The following is a 23,867-nucleotide window of genomic DNA, read 5'->3' on the forward strand; positions in this document are numbered from 1 at the left end:
CAGCAATAATTTCATTATAAGAAATAAATTTTCTAAAACAAGTGAAAATTAAAGACATCAAACTGTAAAATCTGATTTTTTTTCTTAACTCCTTTATCACAAATAAAAAGTGTAACCCAGCACAACAAAAAATGTACTCCAGGATGCTACATCTTAACAGACTAACACAACACACCGCTGCACTATTGTTCTCCGCCTTGTGCTTCCAATTTCTGCTTTAAATAGGAAAATTCATACACAAGTAAGGACAAAGCCTGAGAAACATTCACTTTTCAGTGGCATATGTGGCAAAATGACGTTACCATCGTTGGTTAAAACAGTACACTTTTCGTATGACTTTTTCTCGTATGATTTAATGTCAGGCAAGCTTTATGTGATAAAATAAGGCTCACTGGTTAAAAAAAAAACCAACCCAAAACAAAAAGATCCCACCAGAGATGAAACGTCATTCAACATGAATGATACCTGATTATAAAATATGGTGGTACAAAAAAATATTAAGGTATTTAATAGATATGGAATGGAAAGTGTTTTGTTTATCGTATTCCCCCTGATATTTCTTAATAATGACTCAATAGAAAAGCACTTCCAGGGTTACAAATCCATTTAAAACAGGGCACAAAGGGATGTTTTTTGCCCTCATGATGACACAATGCATTTGGAGCTTTTTTGTATGAATAATAAGCTAGATTTGCTCAACTGCAATCAAATGACATGTCCTCCTCCCCCACCCTTTCCCCTACAAAAACCTGTAAAGCGCTCATCCCAGGCGTAACACACACCAAGTCTGCTGAAGGGAATTAAGGTTTTCAAGTACTGCTTTCATAAATAACATCACAAACCCTTTAGTGTGTAACATTTCCTCATTGTCATCCAAAAGTGCAGCTGCATCAATTCAAAGTCACACAGGATTAAATATTATATTATTCCTGTTTAATCACCTAATAAGGAAAAAGTGACCCCATGCCCAAGGTCAAGTGTAATAAAATATTTCAAGTCCACCTATCTACAGCTAGCTTACAGAATAAAAACCAACTGAAAGACCGAGCTTCTTTGGTTTCTAACTCGGCTCAGTGATTACTAGTCAGTCATGTTCTGTGTGGGACTACATCTGTTCTTAATAAGTGCAGATAAAAAAACAAAGAGCGTACGTTAAGTGCTGCGACACTAGAGTAAGCTGCTTGTGATATGATAATGCATCATGGTTTAATTTGGCACATTTTGGCAGCGGCTTCACGCCTTTATTCTACTGTATGCTACAATCAGACAGCTGGAAAAAATACTTTTTAAACTTTCCTAAATAAAATTTCGAGTCATCTGAGTTCAATAATGAGGTATATTTGTAATCAATTTGTGAGTTGCTTCACGATAAACTAAGCCGCTAATTAATTTGTCCTATTTTCTCTGGGAAAATAGTGCAAATGCAAAAAAAATGTAAGCAGCCGTGGAACCAATCGTCGCTTCATAAAGTATTTTATATTCAACTGACTCGTTTTTTTCCTGCTACAAACACATTTTTCATCAATGGCATGAAATCCTGTACTGCTACTGCTTAGAGCTGCGTTCGATGATATGAAAACGTACAAAGCACAGCACAGACTGTTTTAACACATGTAAAATTATTTTCAACATTTTTTAACTTAAAGGTCAATGTATACAAAAATCCATTCAGACAAACACTTTGAAATAACTCTGGTGTCATTAAAAACCCAACACTGGATAGTTAGGGGTTAATGACCATCTCTGTACAGTTCTCCTCCTCCTGGTTTAATGTTCCTTATAAGCATCACAGACTGGCTCCACGCCCAACTTTATTCTTATGTAATCGAGTCCGCCCTCTGCTTTCAGTCTCGCTGGCATGCTGAGGCACCTCCATGTGATAGCGAGGTCAGCTAAGGCCAGCTAAGGTGAGTCACTTATAGTAATGATGTTGCTTGAAGACACCGAGCTGTCTTGTGTAGCTGGGCTGCCACATGAGGAGGAGGGCGGAGAACTCTCAGGGTGCTTCCGATTGTCATGTGCTCTCCTGCTACATAAATATGACGGCCTGCTTAAAGTGCCAGTCCTGTGTGTAAACTCGTGTTCAGAGCTACAGCTGTACCCAGCTGCTTCGTCTGCTTCTTCCTCTGGAGTTTTCTGTTCTATACGGGATCCGCGCCAACACGTGGAAATGGTGTCTAGTGAAAAGGCAGCATGGCAGCTCCCGTGTTTTCCGTGCTTGGCTGGGACTTTGCCAGCCTGGGTAGAGTCTGGCCAGCTCAGTTTTCTCTTCTGCAATGGGAGAGCAGAACCAAAAATAACAACACATCAAGGCCATCTTGGAAGAGAATTAAGATCTTTGAGCCAAAAAAGGACAATAAAGCAGATGAGGTTGACCTTGGGGAGACAGAATACTCTACTAAATACTAAGATGCTTTCTAATCATTTTTAAATGTACATTAATTTGCTTTTTTTCTCCTTCATTCCTTAAAATAATACTATTACATTAAACAACACTGTCACAGATATGGTGACACCAGGAGGAAGCTCACCTTTACTGGGATGTGGAGCTGATTTTGGCTCCAGCGTGCTGCGACTCTGGGTGTGGTGGTCTTGTTTGGTGTGTTTGTGGATGTAAACGCCTCCCGAGGGAACCACATTTTGAGCAGCATCTCTATTTGCAGCAGATTCTGAAGATATTTCTCACTGCAGAAACAAAAGAATTGTACAATTACCCTGTGGGGTAATAGGGACAATGATAACACTGTTCATGCTGTTAACACTGCTATTAATATTAGGTTTTCTTTTTAATAAAGTTATTGTGAAAGGCATTTTAACTTTATTAAACAGGATAATGTGGAGAGAGGGTAGGAGCAGTAAGGACTATAACCTTTGACATTTCGATCAGCTGCTCAACCAGGTGAGCATTAGGTATCATTTTTGGTGGACTTACCCCATTTCAGGTTTCTGTAGGATTCCAAGAATCCTCTGCAACCTGTCCATAGCAACACTCTGCTGGAAACTGGTTAAGCCTATCAAAAACACAAGCAGGTACCTGGATATAACTACCAGATTGGATGCAATAAATAATGAAGATCATTTAGGATAATGGTCAGACACATACCTCGGTCAAATCGGCCAGTCTTTAAACCATGAAGCAGCTCGAGGAGAGGATGGATAAACCTGTGCAAATCTGCACACTGTAATGTTAAGGGAAATAATAAAGACTGTTAATATAACTAAAATCTGCTATTTACTAAAAGTTAACACAGCTAAAAACTTCTGTTTACTAAAATAAGACCCAAAGATTCCAAAAGAGAAGTGCTCACCTTCTGAGCGAAAGCGATGTCCCCTGGTGTCACTGATGACGATAATGTGTGGTCTTCAGGAGAAGGGGCAGAGCCTGGAGGTTTAGTCATGTCAGAGCACTTTTCAGACCGGTCACACTGAGATCTCAAACGCAGCTGATTGGTATGAGGAGGTAAACCAATGTAGCTTCCAGAAAGTGAGATTCCTTCATCGGCGGAAGGCAACTTTCCAATCCCACTGTCCCCCTCTCCCTCTGAGAAGGTTTCAGCCTCATCTTCAGTCTGCTCAGTCTCACTGAGCAGAAAGCTTGGAGTGGAGGGTAGCGAGTCATAAGATGGCCATTTGGAGGAAATACCTAATGAATTCATCTGTGGAGACAGTATTGAGGAAATTCTTTTAAATCAAGATTATGAATAAAAGTAAAGTAATCAGTAGCACAGCAAGAAGATCCAGGGTTTGAATCCAGGCTTTTTGCATGTTCTCCCTATGGGTACTCTGGCGTCCTCCCACACTCCAAAAACATGAATATTAGTTAACTGGTGATTCAGGAGGTCATATTACCTTAAACAAATGATCAGTTTTGATGCTTCTGGGGATACATCTCTGAATTTTATGTCTCTTAGTTATCCTTAACATACCTGCCCTTCAGCATACAGTTAAGAGCCAGGCAAAGAGTCTTCTTATTGTTACTTAATAGAAAACTTTGCATTTTACTGCTATTCAAACAATATTTTATCACAGTCTTAATGTTTTTACTTTGGCCAAAGACCTAGATTTGTTTGGTGGGCACCAAAATGTTTTAAATGCACATAAAATAGAAGATCACTTGTAACATTAACATGAAAAAAAATACAAGGCGCCTTAGTTATAATAGCTGCGTATTTGACTGAGTAATACAGTCATTAAATGAAAATCCTATCCATATGTTACTATAAAACACTTATCAGACCTCATGTGACTGCAATGCTGCAGCACGATGATTTCATCACTTTTATGCAATATCTATTAGAAGTGCACTTGTTGCCAAGAACAGTGAGTTACGTCTTCGCAAATTTTCAGCAACCGCAATAAAATCCAGATGAGGACAGAGCCAATAACAATCAACTCTGATAGATTATGACCCTGGAAGAACACGAAGGCCCTCCGACCGACGCAATCGCACTTATTCACTTTAAAAAACGCGCAGTTCAATCGCACGAGCCCCCTTAAATTTTCGCAAAAGCCTGTTACATAAAGTTTGTTATAGCACGTGTTGCTGCAAATGTTAGTTGCCTTGAGCTTAGTTTGTTTATATCTGCACTAGATTTTTTTTAATCACTGCCTCTTAAGGCTGGATATTACGTATTTAATTTTAATGGTTAAAACTGGAGACATATGGGAATCTGATTTATGTAAGGACACACATGTGTGTACGTCTGCAGCTGATAAGCTGGTAAAACGCAATAATCATCTTATATACCAGTTATAACATGTTTGCGATAACTGGGAATAGTCTAGAAAACCGTATCCCACAAACTGAGTGATTGTTAGCTGAAAATGTCTTTAAGAAAAAGCATAAAAGCAGTATTAATACCGTTTTCATTCTGTAATAATACCCGTGGTCAACCAGCTAACTGGAAATTCGCTATGTAAAGGTGTAAATGTAAAAAGTTACTGTTTAGTCTATCTGAGGTAAAAATAAAACGCAGGCTTTATATAATAAGTGAGGAGCCACCTTTCCCTAAAAAACGTTAAAGTGTAGGAAAAGGACGGAGCTTCTTACCTTTTGGACGGAGGAGAGTTGGACTCTTAAAAAAGGACAGCTAGCGCTATTTGAACTAGTTTAAAAAAATAAATCAAAGCTCACAGAGGGGACTTCCACAAAAACTAACGGCTCTACTTGTGAGCACAGCTGTAACTCCTCTTAGCCAGTCCCTCCTCGTTTCTGCTACCTCCGCTCGTGGCGTTTCACTTACATTGGGAGCTCTCCTACCCGCACGCGAACTACCCACCGAGAGCAACGGCCTCTACACGTGCTGGAGCGTGTACGGAGCCGCGATTGGCTGAGCCCAGAGCTGCTCTTTTCCCTTTGGCCGAGAGGCTTGGCCAATCGGCGGGACGCACAACGTCGGTTGGTTGGTATAAGGGTTTGGATCCCTCCGATCCTTCAACGGCCGCACGTGTGGTAGGTGTGGATGCAGAGCGAGAGGAACAGCACGAGGCAACTGGCATCTAAAATGTTGATATGCAGATTGAGTCACATTATAGAGCCAACGAGTAATAACAGACCACGCTGCTGGTCCCCGCGCGCACATACACGTACACACACACCTCTACACTCTGGAGTCTTCTCCTTTTGCAGTGGGGGCTGCACCCCCCCCCCTTCCCCCTCCATACTCTCTCCACCACCACCCCCTCCCCCCTCCATACTCTCTCCACATTCTTCCAAATTCGTCATGTTACTTAACTGAAGCTCTCCAATAGGCTTGCATGTGATGGACCAAGACACCCACGTCACTTGATTAACATCATTAATCAGAGAGATAGAGAGAGAGAGACATGCACAGTTCACAGCAGGGTCTTTCCGAAGAAGATTAATATTATTTAAAGGGATTTTGTGTCAGTCTTGCGTTGATAACTTGCTTTCTGGGGTCACCTGCCAAGATAACACCTGAACATCTTCCATGCATACAACAACAAACCAAACCACTAATTGGGAGATTTAGATTTAAATAAGCATGCGATAAAGGTCTATTGAAGCAACAACATAATTTTGGCTTCAGATTACAGTGCAATCTAATATAACCTTTATTAAAATAAACTCTAGAAACAATAATTTTATTTATTATTAAGTTCATGTCAACAAGCTGGACAAGATAAGAAGATGTGGCAACATAGGCCTATTAAAGCCACAGAGGGAGAGAGAGAGAGAGAGCCCATTGGAAGGCAGGCTTACATAATTATGTAATAAGATATATGCTTGAGGAGTGAATCACTTGTGTCACATGCAAAAAGAGGGCTGTTAACCTGCAAGTGTAGGTGGGTTTAGTTGATTAAAATAGCTTTTACAGACAAAAACAAATGTTTATGATGATTTCGGTACAACACGGGGAACAGGTGAATAACATTAGTGAAAAAAAGAGAGTGACATAGAAAGCATGGCACAAGCCAGATTCAGCACTGCCACAACTCTGGGTGTGGTGGAGGGAGTCGAATAGAGTTTGAAATCTTTTATTATACCGTTCAAACAAAAGTGATGCAGTGCCATTGTGAACAGAATGCTTAAATTACGTAATTTAACCTGAACCAATGAGAGCGCAGTTCCCAGGCAGTGCGTGCAGGTTCTTTATACAAATCATCAGATCAGTAATGCTCTTTTTATGGCACATTGTCGGTATCGCTCTTGTCACACTGGCTTGATTCATGTTCCTAAAGTTTGCACAGGTACACTTAGTTCCAGACTTTTTGATTGCGACACAGGTACTGTAACCATGCAAACAGCACCAGCCATCAACTGATAAAGAAACCGTGTAAACAGGGGAGCCTACTGCCAGCAGCAGTATATGCAGACAACTGAAGAATTATAATTGAATCAAGGATGCAGATGTTCAACATATGCATGAATGTTCTAATAGCTTTGGCCAGGCATGTTTTCTTTAAAGCTTATGTATATGGGGCTATAAAAGTATTTGACATGAGCTGCACTACAATCAGACTTCTTAAGTGTCACTGTTGGCTGCTGGTTCAAATTAGAAGCCATGGGTGGCAACATATATTATTCTAAGTGTTGACATGTCCTCTGTGCAGTCGATACTTATGAGTGGAAAGGAAGCTGGCAGTGTGTTTATGTTGGGTGCAAGCCAACAAAAGTGTTTGCGCCTGTCTCGATGATATTACTTTACCAAGTCTGCTGGATGCACAGTCTACATCATAAAGAAAGCCACAGATTAAACCTTAAAATAAAAACTGAACTATGGACCAATCACCTATTACTTAATACTGCCTGTACCCCATCTGATCCACCTCAAATGTTGTTGGAAGAGCTTTTCTCTTATTTTGATTGAGCCTTGTTATCTATTACCAATGTTCCCCAAGCAGTGACTGCTGCCTGTGCGTAGTTATACGTGCCCAAATACACACAAGCGTGTTTGTTTGGCAATCTTTGTAATAACCAAACATGATACCTCCCAAACCCTTAGCCTAACCCAGGGATTCCCGAGAGGTGTGGCGAGGCCTACTGGTTTAACTTGGAGCAGGTCCAGGTATTCCTTCGGATCTTGTAAACATCCTGTGAAAGAAAACCCCTGATCCAATGTTTGACCTAGTCCTGCAGTTGCCGACTGGTGGGAATTTTGAAGCAGCAGAGGTGGTTAAAAAAGGTGGTAACATATCAATATAACCACCTTTGCAGATGGCTCCATTCAGTGTGGAGCAGCAGGCCTACTCTGATCTTACAGTGCAATCAAAAGAACCAAGGTTAGATATGATTCTTCCTTTTATCATTCCTGGGACAAATAACGTCAGTTATTCACTAATGTCGTTTTCAAAGGAGTGTACTTGTGACCAAATACCTCGGTTTACTCCAAATCTCCCCTGACAATAACATCAGCCCAAAGCTGCACGCCGGGAACTTCATGGCATGGTTTTCATGACTAAACAGCTCCTGTAGGGTGGCCCAAGTAGTATATATGTTTGTAGCTATGCAGACACTCACTATTTTAATTTGGCCATGTTTTACACATTACTCTGCCAGCATGGAGTTAAAACTCGCAGCATTGTTTAACAAAATCACCAGTAACAAACTGTAGCTGTGGATAATCCACAGGACAGTTCCATGGGAACAAAAAGTAGTTCCAGTTAACCCTCCATAACAGTTAAATGTTTTTCTGCTTTTGAGGGGAAATTTGTAACTACTGCGAGGATTAGAACCAAAACACTTTTCACTACTGTTAGATCCACTAGTCATACAAATTAGCGTATCCTTTAAAAACAGTTATGTTGTGAGGATAGTCAACCTTTTACAGTGTGAAATATACACAGGTCATCTGTCAGAGCTCTCCCCTCAGTCCTTACAATGCCACCCACTGCCTGAAGACAGAGGACAGGATATAAACATGACCTGGTAACCTCGGAGACAAGTAAGCGTGGTGAAAATGTTTAACTTTCCCTGTGTAAGTGAGGAGAGAGCAAGTGCACACATCAAAGCTCCCTGCTGGAAACAGCCGAGACAGACGTGCGCGGCCGACGCGCCTCGCTTAAGCAGCATTGCAGGAGGTGGCCGACATTGTCGGTGGACATTAACGCCACACTGTGCATTAGTGACCTTGAATTAATTTACAGTACGATGCTGCTGAGCCAAGACCTCATTCACACACACACACACAAAAACCCAAAGCATCGCAGCATTGTTTCCTTCAGAAAATGAGGTCGCGTTAAACTACTTCCAGTGCCATATATGGGCAAAAACATCACCCAATACACACACAGCTGAGTTTACAGAATACACCAGTTTGTTATTCAAATAAAAGATCAACTGTGATAAGTCCTAAGTGTCTAATTTATTAGAAATGTTCAAAATGGAGACAATTAAATCACATTTTTTGTGTTTACAATGTGACCACATAAACACCACTTTTGTCTGCGTTTGCCTGGTCCTTCAGGCTCAGGCAGCAGCATTATGTTGGTCTTGTTTGCTTCTTTCAGCTTTGCTTCCCCAGTCTTATCCAGTCCATCATTCCTTTTCCAACAGGAGCCATCTCCCTAGCAGCCGAGCCAGGGATCTTCTCTGTTTGTCCTGGAGATAAAGGCAATTTTTCTGGCCATCTCCGTGTGGTATATACGCCTGCAGTTCTCAAAGTTCTTCCGCTGTCGTTCTCGGCAGGGCTTCTCGTAGTATCGTTTGCGCTTCACTGTGTCAACAATGCCATCCTGAGTCAGAATCCTGGAGTAAACAGAAAAAACGTGTGAATAGATTAGACTTAGTAAACAGAAAGAGCAGTAAAAGTGACACAAATGTAGTCCCAAGTGCATCAGTTCCTATTAGATGTCAGCCTCTGCTTATAAGTGCTTAATATGCTAAAACCATTACATTTTTATTCATCTTTTTTTTTTTTTGACTAATCGGTAACTCACCCAGACAAAATGTCAAAATGTAAGAAGTACAACAGAGAACATTACGTTTTCAGAGTCTGAGGGCATGCAAACACAGTCAGCTTCTAATGAGACTGAAGCACGGATTCATAGGTAAACTGTAACCAGAACTGCACCTAACCACAGCACAAACCGTAACTGGCTCCCAGCCATAGGATAAACTGTAACTGGGATGTAATGCCAAGATAAACTGTAACTTGTTCCTGACCACAGGACAACATATACCCTTTAAATATGTATTTAAAATAGTCCAAATAACAGAGAGGACCAAAAATAAATAGATCTTGAAATGTTAGTCCTTCAAAAAATTGTGCGTGCTCTGCTTTTGGATCCAAATAAACATTTAAAAATTAATCATCTTGAGCCATAAAATCTATGCAAAAATAATGTGCAAAAGTCTTGGGCCACCCCTCATTTCTTTATATATTTTGCTAGTAAAATGGAGAATAGTTGCAGTGATTTGCTGACCATTTCTCAGCAAAAAAGGCAGAAGGATCTCTCAAGTTCTGTGTCAGGTCTTTGCTGGATTTTTTTCAATTTATGAAGGACATGACAGATATTCAGATATTGTCCATTTGATGTAGATAGGTTTATAGGCCTGCAACCTCTCCAATTTTTAAAGAGGACACTGCACACCATGTTGAGATATGTACTTTTACTCCTAGAACTTTACATGTAGTGTTTTAATTTAGAAAAGCGCATTTTACAGAGAAGTACTGCTACTTTTAAGTTACTTTCAGATCTAAAACCTTCTTCTACTACCATGCAGTACAGTCTTTTAGCAGTTCACTATACAGACTCTTGTGCACTGTAATACCATCTGTATCGGGGCAAAGGACTCTGCACAAAGGCTGGAAGATCATGGCTAATGTCTTTTAAAATCAGCCCTTAACACTTTATTTATCCTTTATGATTTTCTCACGGGTCACACAGTTAATTCATGGTCCCGTCCAACTCCCCACCCCCCACCGAGAAAAAAAAAACTAGAATTCTCCCTGCTTTTACTTTGAAATACAAATGTAACAACTAAACAACAGAGCTAAATAAAATTGTCGAAATGTGTGAAATTACTGTTTTTTCTAGCGCAATTTTAAGTCGAATTTTTTTTTACGTTATGCTCTTTAAAAACCGCGAATGATGCTAATATGCTTAAAATACGCAGACTTTAATCAATTTCAATTTAAACGTGTAGTGAATTTCGCTTTTTGATTACATGTATATCTATCTTAAAAATTAAAACACAAAAAAGCCTCAGAAAAAGCGTATTCTGTAAATTGTGTTGTCCCCACTGCGCAGGCGCAGCTCTGTGACATTGAGCAACAAGCTAGGCTGGGCCGTTAGCGCGCCTCTGGTCGGATAACAAACACATCTGACAAACAACGTTAAATTCAAAAACCTCGCAGTGACCTGTTTAAAGTCTTGTACGCGGCATCCACATCCCCGTTTTGGACCATCACCGTCCGGGAAATGAATCGAAGGTGTCTCGCCATGATGAGACCGGTGCTTGCTCAACTCTCGTTCGGCTGTAAACGCCTAACGACAAAAGGTTCCGGACACAAGAAGCGCCGCATAAACACAAACACTAGGGGGCGTTTGACTCAACCGTTTTAGTAAATGGCATCTTTCCCGTGGTAAAGGCTTTTCTGCCTTTTTTTCTCTCCTCCCAGATATTTTATTCTAAAATTAAATTTTCAGTTATGTTCGAGACTCTACTTTACTTTAAAAGACACGTATGCTTCATAAACCCTTTTATCATTTTGAAATATTTCTTAAAGGTGAAAACTTGAAGTGAAAATGTATTTATGGTCATCTGCCTCTGTCTATCTTCACATCCTCCTTCACTTTATCCCCGAATCTCCTTTGTGGGCTTCCTCTTTCCCCCCTGCCTGGCAGCATCTTCAGCAACCTTTGCAAACATATCCGCTATCCCTCCTGTGCACGTCCAAACCATCTCAGCCTTACCTCTCTAACTTTGTCTCAAAATCACTTGACCTGAGCTGTCCTTCTGATGCACTTATTCTTGTGTATCCTGGCCTGTCTCAATAAAAACTTCAACGTCTCCAGCTCTGCCTCCTACAGGTAAAAACAACACCCCTTTAGTTTTATCTACGGTATTTAATCTTTTATCCAATGAACTTCTGACTCCATGCTGTTGTTAATATTTGTTATTTTGTTATTTTGATGAGTAATGATGCAGGAAAATGCTCTGTTCTACATATGTTGGACCTCACGTCAGCTTTTGAGACTGTTGACCACCGCATGCTCCTTGAAAGGCTAAAACACTGGGTGTATCTGGAACTGCCTTTGAGTGGTTCTCCTCATACATCACCGATCCTATTCTGTGGTGGTCTCCGATTTTAGGTCATCCTCTACCTCCCTTATTTATGGTCTCCCTCAAGGTTCGGTTTTGGGGCCTTTATTGTTTTTAATATATCTTCTCCCCTTCCAGCATATAATGGGCTCTTTTGAGGAGATTTCTTATCACTGTTATGCTGATGATATTTCTTTTAAGCCCCAGGATTTATCTAAGCTTCAGCTTCTGAATGACTGCTTAGATTCTATCAAACGTTGGATGGCTGCAAATTTTCTCCAACTCAACGAGGGGAAAACTGAAGTCCTTATGTGCGCTCCAGACAGATTATTATCCCAGATAGTGAAAGCCCATGGTCCTCTCTCGGTCTATGTTAAATCCTCTATCAGGAATTTAGGTGTCACTTTTGATTCGACTCTTACATTGGATGGGCATGAGAATTCTCTGGTTTGTTAAGCCCTATTTTATCTCACTCTGAACTGGAGATTGTTATACATCCATTTATTTCCTCACGCTTGGACTATTGTAACTCACTGTTTATGTGTCTAAGCAAAGGTTCTCTGGATCGTCTGCAGGTTGTGCAAAATGCTGCAGGTAGGCTTTTGACAAAATCCTCTACGTATTCATATGTAACACCATTGCTATCTCAGCTACACTGGCTTCCTGTTGAATTCAGAGTCCATTTTAAGATCCTGGTCTTGACTTATAGAGCTTTGCATGGACTGGCACCAGCCTACATCTCTGATCTGCTACAGCCCGATGTCCCTAGCAGGTCCCTGAGGTCATCTGATCAGGGCTTACTTGCTATAAAACAGACTAAGAGGAGAACTAAGCTTTTGCCACTGTGGCCCCTAGCCTGTGGAACTCTTTCCCCCAAACCTTAAGAACTGTGGACTCAATAGTTGTTTTTAATAAACAATTCAAAACTCAGTTCATCTGCTTTTGGTTAATTTTTGCCTGTTTTATATTGTCTGTTTTTACCTTTTTATGACTTGTTATCTTATGTGCTGCACTTTTTGACTCTGTCTAGAGAGGTGCTATATAAATAAAAATGTATTATTATTATTATTATTATTGTTGTTGTTGTTGTTGTTGACAGAGTATATATGCATTGATGGATGCTGATTAGTTATAGAACCCATGCACACAGTCATGTGTGCAGGGGTTCACAGCCTCCACCCAGGAACTACACAGCCACACACACACACACATACAAATAAAATAATCTGAATTAATCAGAGAGAGAAAATCAAACAAACAAACAAACAATCATGTCTCTCTAGAGCAGGGAACCAAACTGCTGCCATTAGAGGCTGTATAAAGGGAGATAGCTTTCAGGGGAATCACAGCTTCATGGAGTTACATCTGTTGTCATAGCAGCAGTGAGAGCAGTGTCCGGTGTTATTCTTTCATCAGGGCTATTCTCCTCTCTTTCTCCTCATCCCCTGTGCTCTGCTGTTGTCCTCTGTCTGAGGTCAGCTAGCGGTGAATGCTGCTGTGTGTAAGGTGGGTCTAATTAATCTGCCTTTTCTCTACATAACATTGCAGATGAGGTCAACTCCCATGTTTCTGTAACTCTATAGGCTACTGTATCTGCATGGTGCCACGGGGAGGAATGCTTAGACAGCCTGCACAGATAACATCATGACTCCTTTTGTTGGGTGAATGCAGTGCATCGTGTTTCCAGAGGCATCCCGTCTCATCCAGCGCTGCTGAAACCTTCTTGGCACTGAGTCTCTCTCTCTCTCTCTCTCTCTCTCTCTCTGTGTGTGTGTGTGTGTGTGTGTGTGTGTGTGTGTGTGTGTGTGTGTGTGTGTGTGTGTGAGAGAGAGAGAGAGAGAGAGAGAGAGAAACATAAAATGGAAGTTTGCATCTACAAACTCTGCCAGTAAGTTTCATCCACATTATGATCACACACATCCCACTGATGATACTTATGTGAATATTCAAATTGTTTATTTATCAGTTTCTGCTGATTTCTGCTGATTACTGTCATTGCATTGCCCAACTTGCGATCACATTAATTTAACCTGTTTTTAAATTATTATTATTTTGTCTGTTTTCCCATGCACTCTCTTCTTCATCGCACTTGTACACTGTGTTTGGTTTGGATTGTTGAACCCAGACATTTAAACTCATCCACCTTTACTCTCTCTCTCCTCTTTGCATCTTTACTGTTCCGTCTGTCTACTCTCACAACCGATCACAATGTTGTCTGTGAACATTATAGTCTGTGGAGACTCCTTCCTGGCCTCGTCTGTCTGCCTGTCCATCACCACCACAAACAAAAGTGGCTCAGAGCCGATCCCTGATGTAATCCCACCCCCACCTTGAAACCAACTGTCACTCACGCTGCACACCTCCTCACTGTCTCACTGTCCTCATACATGTCCTGCACCACCCTCACATATTTCTCTGCCACTCCTCACTTCCTCATCAGCACCACAGTTCCCTTCTTGGCACCCTATCATATGATTCCTTTAGATCCACAAAGACACAGGACAACTTCTTCTGACCTCCTCTCAATATATTTAATGCACAACAAACCAAATGTCTCTAAATGTGAATGACCTTTTTTATTGTGTTCTTGTATAAAGCAACTATAATTGTGGTTTGCATGCAAAGGAAAGGAGCATTTGAACTGTGATTCACTGAGCAGATAGTAATCAGCCCCTGTCCAGTTCAGATAAAGACAGAGTGAGATGATAATATAAGTTTTATCGGGTATATTAAATATAAGCTTTTTCATTCACATAAATAAACCAGTTATCAGTGAAACATGAGTCTTATTGGCCACAAAAACAGTCCAGGGCATGTTTCAGCATCTCCTTTCCTCCCTTGTTGGTTGATTCTGTTCATTCTTTTGCTTTGCTTTGATAGTTATTGCTTTAGATTTTGTCTGCATTAATCACACGCACACCGGGCCACCCTCTCTGTTTATGTAGTCCTGCACTGCTCTTGCGCTGAAAGAAAGGGAAACACATTTTTAATGGGCTATTGAGCCTTGTTTTTGCTGGTCCGATGCACTTGAGTTTAAACTGGGCTCTATGTGGACGCTGGATTAAAATGAGTTTGACACTCATGCTCTAAAGTTTTAATTGCAGGGTGGCAATGCCGATGGCATGTTCCTGGATGGATGCCTCCAGCTGTCTTATCTTTTCCTTTTTCATTACCAGCCTTTCCAACCCAGCTTTGGAGCTAAACACATTAACCTGATATCTGATTTGACATTCCAGCCCTTTAAAACCAAACACCCTTGCTTCTTAAATAGTCCTAAACTTAATAAGTAATACGTTTCAGCCTCATTCCATGTTTTTTTATTATCAGGAGCTCTTGTCAAATATCTGGGAGTAACATAGTGCCATCTTAAAAACAATTAACGCTTCTATTTAATATCCGAGCTGGCAGCCCATCAACATCAAAGGACTTACTGGAAGTGAATTCTCCAGCTCTTATCCAAATCTTTCACCATGCTGACAGAGGTGGAGGGTAGACTTGGAATCGGGGAGCGAGGGGGAAAGTCCCTCCCTGCCACTGGCTTCTGCATTGGCTGGACCGGCATCAGATCCAGGCGAGCAGTCAGCCAATGAATGGAGGCTCAGATGCAGGCAGAGGAGACAACTTTACCAACCGGTGAACGCGGGAGGACAGACATATAGAGAAACAGTGACTGCGACCACAATAGGTTTATAATCCGCTGATAATCCAATAATATTAATTTCTGCAAGTGCTTGCACAGAAATGGAGAATAAAGTCACCGATTTCTCTGGAAAATGGAAAATGAAGTCTTCGGAAAACTTCGAGGAACTTTTGAGAGCGCTTGGTGAGTGAATGGATTTTAAAAAATTATTATATTTGGACCCTCGCATCAATTAGCTCATTTAATTTGCTTTCTTGAAAAAAATGCAGAATAACTGTATTTATGTATTACAAAAGAGGAACATCTTATTTTTAAGTATAAAAAATTATTTACACGCGGAACGTTAAACATGCATGTTTTGCACTGATTTTAATCATGAACTGTAAAACAAAAAGGAAGGAGGTGGGATGCATCTCGATAGAAAAAAAAGTCCTGTCAGTCATTTTGGCATTATCCGTTGGGCTCAGAAATCGGCTGGAGAGCCGAAGCGGTCTGAAGTGGCTCTGCATAGTGGCTAATGTGGTCCTGGGAATATTGGTTCTGTTAAGCCACACAGGCTTTCTACTGAAAACAGGAGTGAGAGGTCAGGCGAGTGCCATCCGGTGGCATCCCTTAAAAATGTGAAGACAAATATCCTATGGAGGACGATGAGACTAGGCTCATCTGTGGCAAGCTCCTGCTCATGCGGTTGTAATTAGAGCCACTGTAAACGGAACTAAGCCTCGACATGGGCCCCAGCAGACTGCCAGGTCTGAGACTGACTTTCCTACAATGCCTGGGGCCTCTCTGGCTTAATCTAGGGCTGTGTATGTGTGTGTGTGTGTGTGTGTGTGTGTGTGTGTGTGTGTGTGTGTGAGAGAGAGAGAGAGAGAGAGCGAGAGAGAGAGAGATTGAGTGCCTGCTGCTTCTGTTATGCATGAGCAAATCTGGTCTGAATCAGATTTTTGGGGTGTTTTTTTTTAATCACTGAAGCCAGTCCAACTCACACAGCAAAAGGTTACATTCACAATAATTTACATCCCTACTCACAACACTTCCATGGTGCTATTCATTCAACCTTTTCTTTTCTTGCTGTATTTCTACAGAACAAAAGTCACAAAGTGTTTTATAGAAACATAGAAAACGATACAAAATAATAGATGGAACTACTAGAGGAGTTTAAACTGATGCAAGTAAATAAAAATGAGGTTGCACTGGTGGGTCTTCTTGAAGGTATCAACAGTGTCTGCAGATCCAGTTTAAGGACTAAAGGACCCCCTCCAAAACCCCAAATCACAATTTTCTTTGCTCTTCATCCTGGACCAGGTACCATCAGGAAGATTTTCTGGTTGAAAAAGCTCCCTAATATAGAGATACGTCTGATCACAGTGATCACCAAAATCTTAAACTGAACCCAGTGTAAAGAAATCAGAAGTGGTGTCATATGGGACCTGGTGAGAAACCTTCCAGCTTTAGCAGATGTGTTCAGGCGAAGGAATAACACATTACCACAATGAAATAAGAAGCCTGTATAAATATTTCTATTTCAGATTGAGAGACAATATTCACTTGAATAACTCTGTTAATATTTGGGTGGCTGTAGCTCAGGAGGTGGAGCGGGTCATCTACTGACTGAAAGGTTAGTGGTCTGATCAGTGCTTCAGTCTCCAAAGTATCCTGGAGCAAAATACCGAACCCCAAGTTGCTCTCCAATGGGTTCATCAGAGTATGAATGCGTGTGAAAGACGGAAAAAAGCGAATGGTTGAATAAAAAGCTCTATAATAGATATAAAGTGCTTTGAATGGTCAGGTAAAAAAAAGAACTGTATAAGGACCAGCCCATTTACCATCGCTCTTTGAGAAGTACATCAAAGAGAAACATTCACACCTACCCCAAAAATGACTACAGAGACTCAAAAATGACAACAAAAAGAGAGACGCAAAACTGCAAGACACATTCAGATGGACTCATTTTCTACAGTTTTTCCAGTTGTCTATGCACACGATGCGTCATACCTTATCTGATTCTTATCTTCAGTGATCATTATTAGAAATATTTTTTCTAGAAAACCAGACTCTTATCTCAAATCTCAAAAAAAGCTGAGGATTACAAACGGATTTCTTTGAAAAGTGGCTCAGGCTGTGAGGATGAAGAAACTTCAGGTTGTTTTTCATTTGACAGGCTAATGAATGACTTTTATTTTTGCAGTGAACTGTGCCTTTAACAACAGAAATAAGTGGTTTCATACCAGTGGTTCTGTATGTTGTGCCTTATTAAGAGGAAATCCCATGTGCTCTTCATTAGCAGGAACCATTTTCTGAAGCTTGCCATATGTCTGTGAGATTAATGCTCTTGTTTTTTTTACGTCATTCACTATAGCCTGCATGTATAGACTTGAAAGAAATGAATCACAATGAACATTTCCCTGCTTTATTTTTTCAGACTTGGGTTACTGTGTGGCAATGCAACAACGCGGACTGTTTTGAAAATGTTTAGGCTTCCAGAAATGATTTCGTGCATAACCTTTGTTATGGAGGAATCAGACAATATTTAATTTTGTTGAAGGGTATGCAATAAAACTTCCCAGCACTGTGTCCCATAAAGACGTTGTAAAATTAGCAGAATGTGGGGAAATCAGAGTAAAACATGCATGCCCTTCAGATAAAGTTTGCCTGGCACGCACAGCTATGATTATACTCATTCCCCACTGTAAAGACCAGCACTGCACAGCTCTGGTTTCACATTTGGTCTGCATGTCTGTGGTCAGGTGTCAACGTGTTCTTGAGGAAGATTGCAGTGGCAGCGGCGTCCAGCCCGGCAGTGGAAATCACCCAGCAGGAAGAGACTCTGTCCATCAAGACATCCACCAGCGTCCGCACCACCAATGTCTCCTTCACCGTGGGTCAATCTTTCAGCGAGACCACGGTGGATGGACGTCCCTGCACGGTACACGTCTCTTTGCTTCAAATTAACCAAAAAACACAAAAACTGTGCAATGTTAGTACATGCATACCGGGATTTGGCCAAGGACAGCATAACTAGCCCCAGCTCTGTGCAAAAGAAACATATGGAAATAATTTCAGTGCAACTCGAAGAGATCTGTTTTTCATCTTCATACTGAGTGGGTGATGAAGGACAAGCCGTGAAAACATTTTGACGTGCAGCAACCAGCACACTGAGCTCCGGTTATGACCAAACCTGAACTTTGCTATAACTTAATTCAGGCATTGATACGTTTTCTCATGTGAATCCCTGCAGAGTTTTCCTAAGTGGGAAACAGACAGAAAGATCAGCTGCGAACAGACTTTACAGAAAGGCGATGGGCCGAAGACAGCGTGGACCCGAGAGCTGACCAATGATGGAGAGCTCGTACTGGTACGTGCAATAAGTACAAAATGAACAGTGCTATCAATTTGAGTCTCAGTGTAGATATTTTAGGACCCCCAAGTAAGATTTGAATTCATTTTCAGCTTCCAGGAAGTAATACATTCATAAAACCCATGTTTTATTCACAAGAGGACAAAGAACACATGTCAAATCTCTAAAAGGAGAAAAATATTGGCTCATTTTGAATTTCATAACAAAAACATTGTCTTGCTGAAACATGCAAGGCCTTCCCTGGAAATGCTGGATGGGAGCATATGTTGCTGCAAAACCTGAATGAGCCTTTCAGCACTGATGCTGCCTTTCCAGATATGCAAGCTGCCAATTTCACAGCCCGCTCATTTGCCTCCATGTCATCTCTGATGCAGAATTTTGAACTGAGTGCTGATAACAAGCCAGAAAAGTCCCTCTCCTCTTTAGTCTGCAGGATGTTGTGTCCATGTTTTCCAAAAAAGAATTTCAAATTTCGGTTCGACTTACTAAGGAAAGGTCTTCCGCTTTGCCTGAGTCCAGTTTAAATGAAAAGATGCCTGTGTTTGTGCATTAGAGGGCTTTAATTGTCATTTGTGGATGGTACAGTGAACTGTGTTCACAGACAGTTATTTCTGGAAGTGTTCCTGAGCCCATGCAGTGATTTTTATAACAGAATCATGTCTGTTTCTAATGTGATGCTCCCCAATTGCCTGAAGACCACAGGCCATGTGATTTCTCCAGATTGTCAGAATCTTTTAATAATACAAACTACAATGATGAAATATTCAAAGTTTATTATTATATTGTTCTGAAATTGTTCCACAATTTTGTAGACTCTAGTGTACGTCTGCTGAAATGTTTTCCATTTCAGAGTGGTGTTGACCAGTTACAGTTAGAGCAGGCTGTGCTTGAATGGAGGTGAAAACTACAGGTGAAATACATTTAAAGTAGGGAATTTGCTCCAGTGTGGAGTACACAAGGGCTATGTCAAAAGGATTATATCATAATTTGTAAAAAAGCATAATGAAATCTGATGTCCCCTGATGTTTGTTTCACCCCCAACCCTAACCACCCCCTAAGACTGGTTCTGCTGGAGGTTTCTTCCTGTTAAAAAGGAGTTTTTCCTCCCCGTTATCGTCAAGTGCTTGGTCATACCTGATCGTTGGAGTTTTGTGATTTGGTGCTGTATAAATTGAATTCAATTGAAGCTTGCCTTTGTGTGCTCAGTTTTATGTTTTAAAAATTTTTATGCATTATGATGTTGGTTTAGCATTAAAGTTGAATATACTGGGAAAGTTCAGCCTCTTCAGAGATGTAATCATGAGACTGTCAGCTGCTGTCCTAACAAAGATTTCCCTTTCATGTAACTACCTTTAAAAGTCTGTTTTTTCCTTTGGGTAAAAGAAATGTTGACAAAATAAGCTGACTTTAAACACATCCTGCTCCAGGACACCTGTTCTCAATCTTTTTCTTGCTGACTAAATGGTTGTTAAACAGCTTTAAAAAAAGAAAAACATGAACTGTGTCTTATCTGTGTCTGTGTTGCTGTTTTCTTTCAGACAATGACTGCTGGAGATGTTGTCTGCACCAGAGTTTATGAGAGAGAATGAAGTTGTTTTTTTTCCCCCAGGACTGTCATACAATACTTCTGTTTTGTGCCTCATGCATGGTTTACATTTACTCGCCTTGTTTTTCTTCTTCTTCTTCCTCTCAGAGAGTCGGTGTTGGTCAGGTCAAACAGTGCTCAAAATGCTTCAGCTGGTATTGTTTTTATAACAGTAAACTTATTCATTATGTATCATACTACATTCCTTTTTTAAAAAACAAATAAAGCTTTATAGCTGTGTCTAAATCTTTTTTAAAGATGTTAATAAACAGTTTTATATAAATCTGGTTTCTTTTCAAGCTCTCATTCTTTATGTTGTCCCCACCCGGCACCTCCTATTCCCGTCTGCATATCACTTTACATTACTGTCTGCCATTTGTACACCCTTTCCCCCAAAAGCTGTTTCCATTTGCAAACCCTTGTCCTCTATGTGCTCTCTTTCATCACTACAATATGCATTTGATTAGTTTGAAAACTCCCAAAGACAATTCATATTTCATAAACTCTGCTTTGAGAGACACTTGGCAAAGACGAGGGGGAAAGAGGGAGTGGAGAGGAAAATGAAATGAGTGAGGGGAAAGGGAGAGGGTGGCCATGAGAACATTAGTTAGCATCAGGGGAGTTCATACACTCTATGCTCCGCTTTCCAGCTGTGCCTACATGCAGAGCATGCTCATTAAAAACTCCATTGCTTTCTTCTCTTTGGTTCTGTGCCCAGTTACAAAGTGTTGACCGACTTCCTGTTATGTTGTGCTGGGACACTTCCAGCTATTTCCTCTCTAAAATATAATTTGTCACCATATTGGGGTGCGAACAAAACGAGAGCCAGTAGTGAACAAGAAAGTCTACCCTTTGCTCACCTAAAACTCAGCAGCGTGGTTTAGTCTGAGCCTCACCTTGCTGTGAAAAATGGACCTCCGGGGTCTCAGGGACTTCCTGAGAAGAGAACAGCTATGGTTCACAGGCAGTGATGGTTTTTCCAGGTTTGCAAACAGTGTGCAGACAAGAACCCCTCTGAAGTGCTTCCCAGTTTATATACACATTGCTGAGCAAGCAGCAGGTGGACTTGGCCTCCTTTAGGATGACTGTCATTAATAACCTCAGTGGAAACGTGTGTGTATTTGGAGGAGAAAGTATCAAACCTTTTTACTCAAGTACAGCCATGCACCTTACATTTTATCTCTACTAGGACTACCCCTGTCTCTTTTTTGAACTGAGGGGTTTCTGTCATATTTCAAGTCTGCTTTGAAAACAAAATGACTGAGTGTGCATAAGAATTTTTCGACTTTTCGATCAATCCTGATCATTCATGAGAAGGTTTGGCTCCAATTCATCCCAAAGGTGTTCTCTTGAGTTGACTGAGTCAGCACTCAGTGCAGGCCAATTCCTTTCACTGGAGTTAAGGGGGTAAGCCCCACTTCTAAAAAAAACCCATCCCTGCACTATAATCGCCCCTCTACCAAACTTTACACCAGGCACAAAGCAGTCAGACATGTACTGTTCTCCTGGCAATCACTAAACCCAGACTTGTCCAACAGATTGACTGAGGGGAAAGCGTAATTCGTCGCTCCAGAGAACACGTCTCCACTGCTCGAGAGTCCAGTGTAGGTGTGCTACAATGCTTTGCACTTGATGATGTAAGACTTGGATGCAGCTCCATGGAAACCCATTCCATGAAGCTCTCTCTTCTTGAGCTGATCCAAAAACCACATGAGGTTTGGAGAACTGTAGCGATTGAGTCTGGAGAAAGTTGGTGACATCTGCGCACTATGTGCCTCAACATCCGCTTATCAGATTTGGATGGCTGACTGAAGCTGCAAACGGTGCACCGAAACCACTGAAGCAAGAATTAAGAATGGGATGTCACTCAAGTTCATATGGATTTGAAGGCAGATGTTTGAATACTTTTGACAATATAGTGTGTATACTCACTGTTTGTTAACACAAATGCCAGCCAATCACACGACAGCAGTTCAGTTCATATGCATTTAGTAGGGATGCAGATATGGTTGGATGAACAAAGCTAATTTAAGTGACTTTGAACGTGACATGGTTGTTGGTGCTGGAAAAGCTGGTTTTAATTTTTCAGAAACTGGTGATCTGCTGGGATTTTCCATCACTTGGGCTTACAGAGAATGGTGCAAAAAGAGAAAATATCCAGTAAGCGCCAGTTCTCGGGGAGAAAATATTTTGTTGATTTCCAAACTCCTTTGAGTGTTAGGAAGGCAACAGTAACTCAAATAACCACTTGTTACAATCACGTCGCCATTCAGACTGACTGCAGCAGCAGAAGACCACACCAGGTGCTGCTCCTGTCAAGTAAAAACAGGAAACTAAGGCTACAGTTCACATGGGCTCATCAGAACTGTATAACAGAATATTAGAAATTTGTTGGTTGGTCTGATGAATCTTGATTTCTACTAGTAGGGTCAGAATTTGGTGTAAACAACACCAGTGCATTGATCCATCCAGCCTTATATGAACACTTCAGGCTGCCGGTGGCATAATGGTGCGGGGGATATTTTCTTGGCACACTTTGGTCCTCTTAGTAGCACTTTAGCTTGATTTAGATCAGGGGTGGGCCTCAAGGGCCTGTGTCCCTGCAGGTTTTAGATGTATCCTTGATCCAACACAGCTGATTTAAATGGGTAAATTACCTCCTTAACATGTCTTGAAGTTCTCCAGAGGCCTGCTAATGAATTAATCATTTCATTCGGGTATGTTGATCCAGGGTGATATCTAAAACTTGCAGGACACCGGCCTTGAGGTCTGGAGTTGCCCACCCCTGGTTTAGATGCAGGCCAGCACGGTGGCACAGTGGTTAGCACTGTTGCACCACAGCAAGAAGGTCCTGACAGATCACCTTTGAGAATCGGTGGAACAGGAGATTAACATAATGGATGTGCAGCCAGCAAATATCAGTACAGACCAAAATCTCTGCGGAATCTTTGCCACAAAGAATTAAGGCAGTTCTGAAGGCATAAGCCTCAAATAAGCCTAAATATAAAAGTCGTGTTTTTTTTTTTTAAGGCAAACCTGCGGCATAATAATAGCTATCATGTTAAGATAGTCCAGCAAAAATGCCTGAAATGCAGAAGATTACAAGTGTACAACAGCATAGTGGAGATAAATTAGATGTATTTAAGCAAAGTACCTAAAAATGTGTACTTGAAAAACACTGAAAACACTGAAAGTATTATGTGTGACCAAGTATTTATGGCTTACACAACCTCAGCCATGATGTACGTGCTTTTATGTCTCACAACCAGAATGTGTCTTTTGAATGGCCTCAATGAAACCCGCGGCATTGTGTAAGTGCTCAACAAAACCGCAGCACTTTAACTGCACTCAGGAGAGGCTGGAATGTTCCCTGCTATTTGCTCAACAAGCAAACTGGCATTGCGCAAACACACACACACATAACATGCCCAGAAGTCTGCCTAAATGACCCCTTTGACTGATGGTTGCAAGCCTCATAGGAGCAGTCCAAACTGGTCCCTCCTTAGCTGGGTCACTTTCCAAACAATTCTTATGCCAGTTCATTCCTCAGGCAGTG

General features: G+C 41.1%; 3 protein-coding genes across 3 annotated transcripts; 1 reads left to right on the forward strand and 2 right to left on the reverse strand.

The window, feature by feature from the left end:
- Positions 1-72: 72 nt before the first annotated feature.
- On the reverse strand, positions 73-5,290 carry ciarta (circadian associated repressor of transcription a). Its single transcript, XM_004549035.6, has 6 exons — positions 5,051-5,290; positions 3,309-3,656; positions 3,104-3,179; positions 2,933-3,011; positions 2,532-2,685; positions 73-2,271 (listed from the first exon to the last, which is right to left on the reverse strand). The coding sequence occupies exons 2-6, from the start codon at positions 3,654-3,656 to the stop codon at positions 1,903-1,905; spliced, it is 1,026 nt and encodes a 341-aa protein (XP_004549092.3). The 5' UTR covers positions 5,051-5,290; the 3' UTR covers positions 73-1,902.
- Positions 5,291-8,806: 3,516 nt separating this feature from the next.
- On the reverse strand, positions 8,807-10,982 carry mrps21 (mitochondrial ribosomal protein S21). The gene is made up of 2 exons (XM_004549036.5): positions 10,825-10,982; positions 8,807-9,208 (listed from the first exon to the last, which is right to left on the reverse strand). Exons 1-2 carry the CDS (start codon positions 10,905-10,907, stop codon positions 9,028-9,030), a joined length of 264 nt encoding a protein of 87 aa, XP_004549093.1. The 5' UTR covers positions 10,908-10,982; the 3' UTR covers positions 8,807-9,027.
- Positions 10,983-15,286: 4,304 nt separating this feature from the next.
- On the forward strand, positions 15,287-20,594 carry crabp2b (cellular retinoic acid binding protein 2, b). The gene is made up of 4 exons (XM_004549037.3): positions 15,287-15,551; positions 18,116-18,294; positions 18,607-18,723; positions 20,265-20,594. The coding sequence occupies exons 1-4, from the start codon at positions 15,470-15,472 to the stop codon at positions 20,313-20,315; spliced, it is 429 nt and encodes a 142-aa protein (XP_004549094.1). The 5' UTR covers positions 15,287-15,469; the 3' UTR covers positions 20,316-20,594.
- The last annotated feature ends 3,273 nt before the right edge of the window (positions 20,595-23,867 follow it).

The sequence above is a fragment of the Maylandia zebra genome, linkage group LG22, assembly GCF_041146795.1.
Source record: "Maylandia zebra isolate NMK-2024a linkage group LG22, Mzebra_GT3a, whole genome shotgun sequence".
Classification (NCBI taxonomy): Eukaryota; Metazoa; Chordata; class Actinopteri; order Cichliformes; family Cichlidae; genus Maylandia; species Maylandia zebra.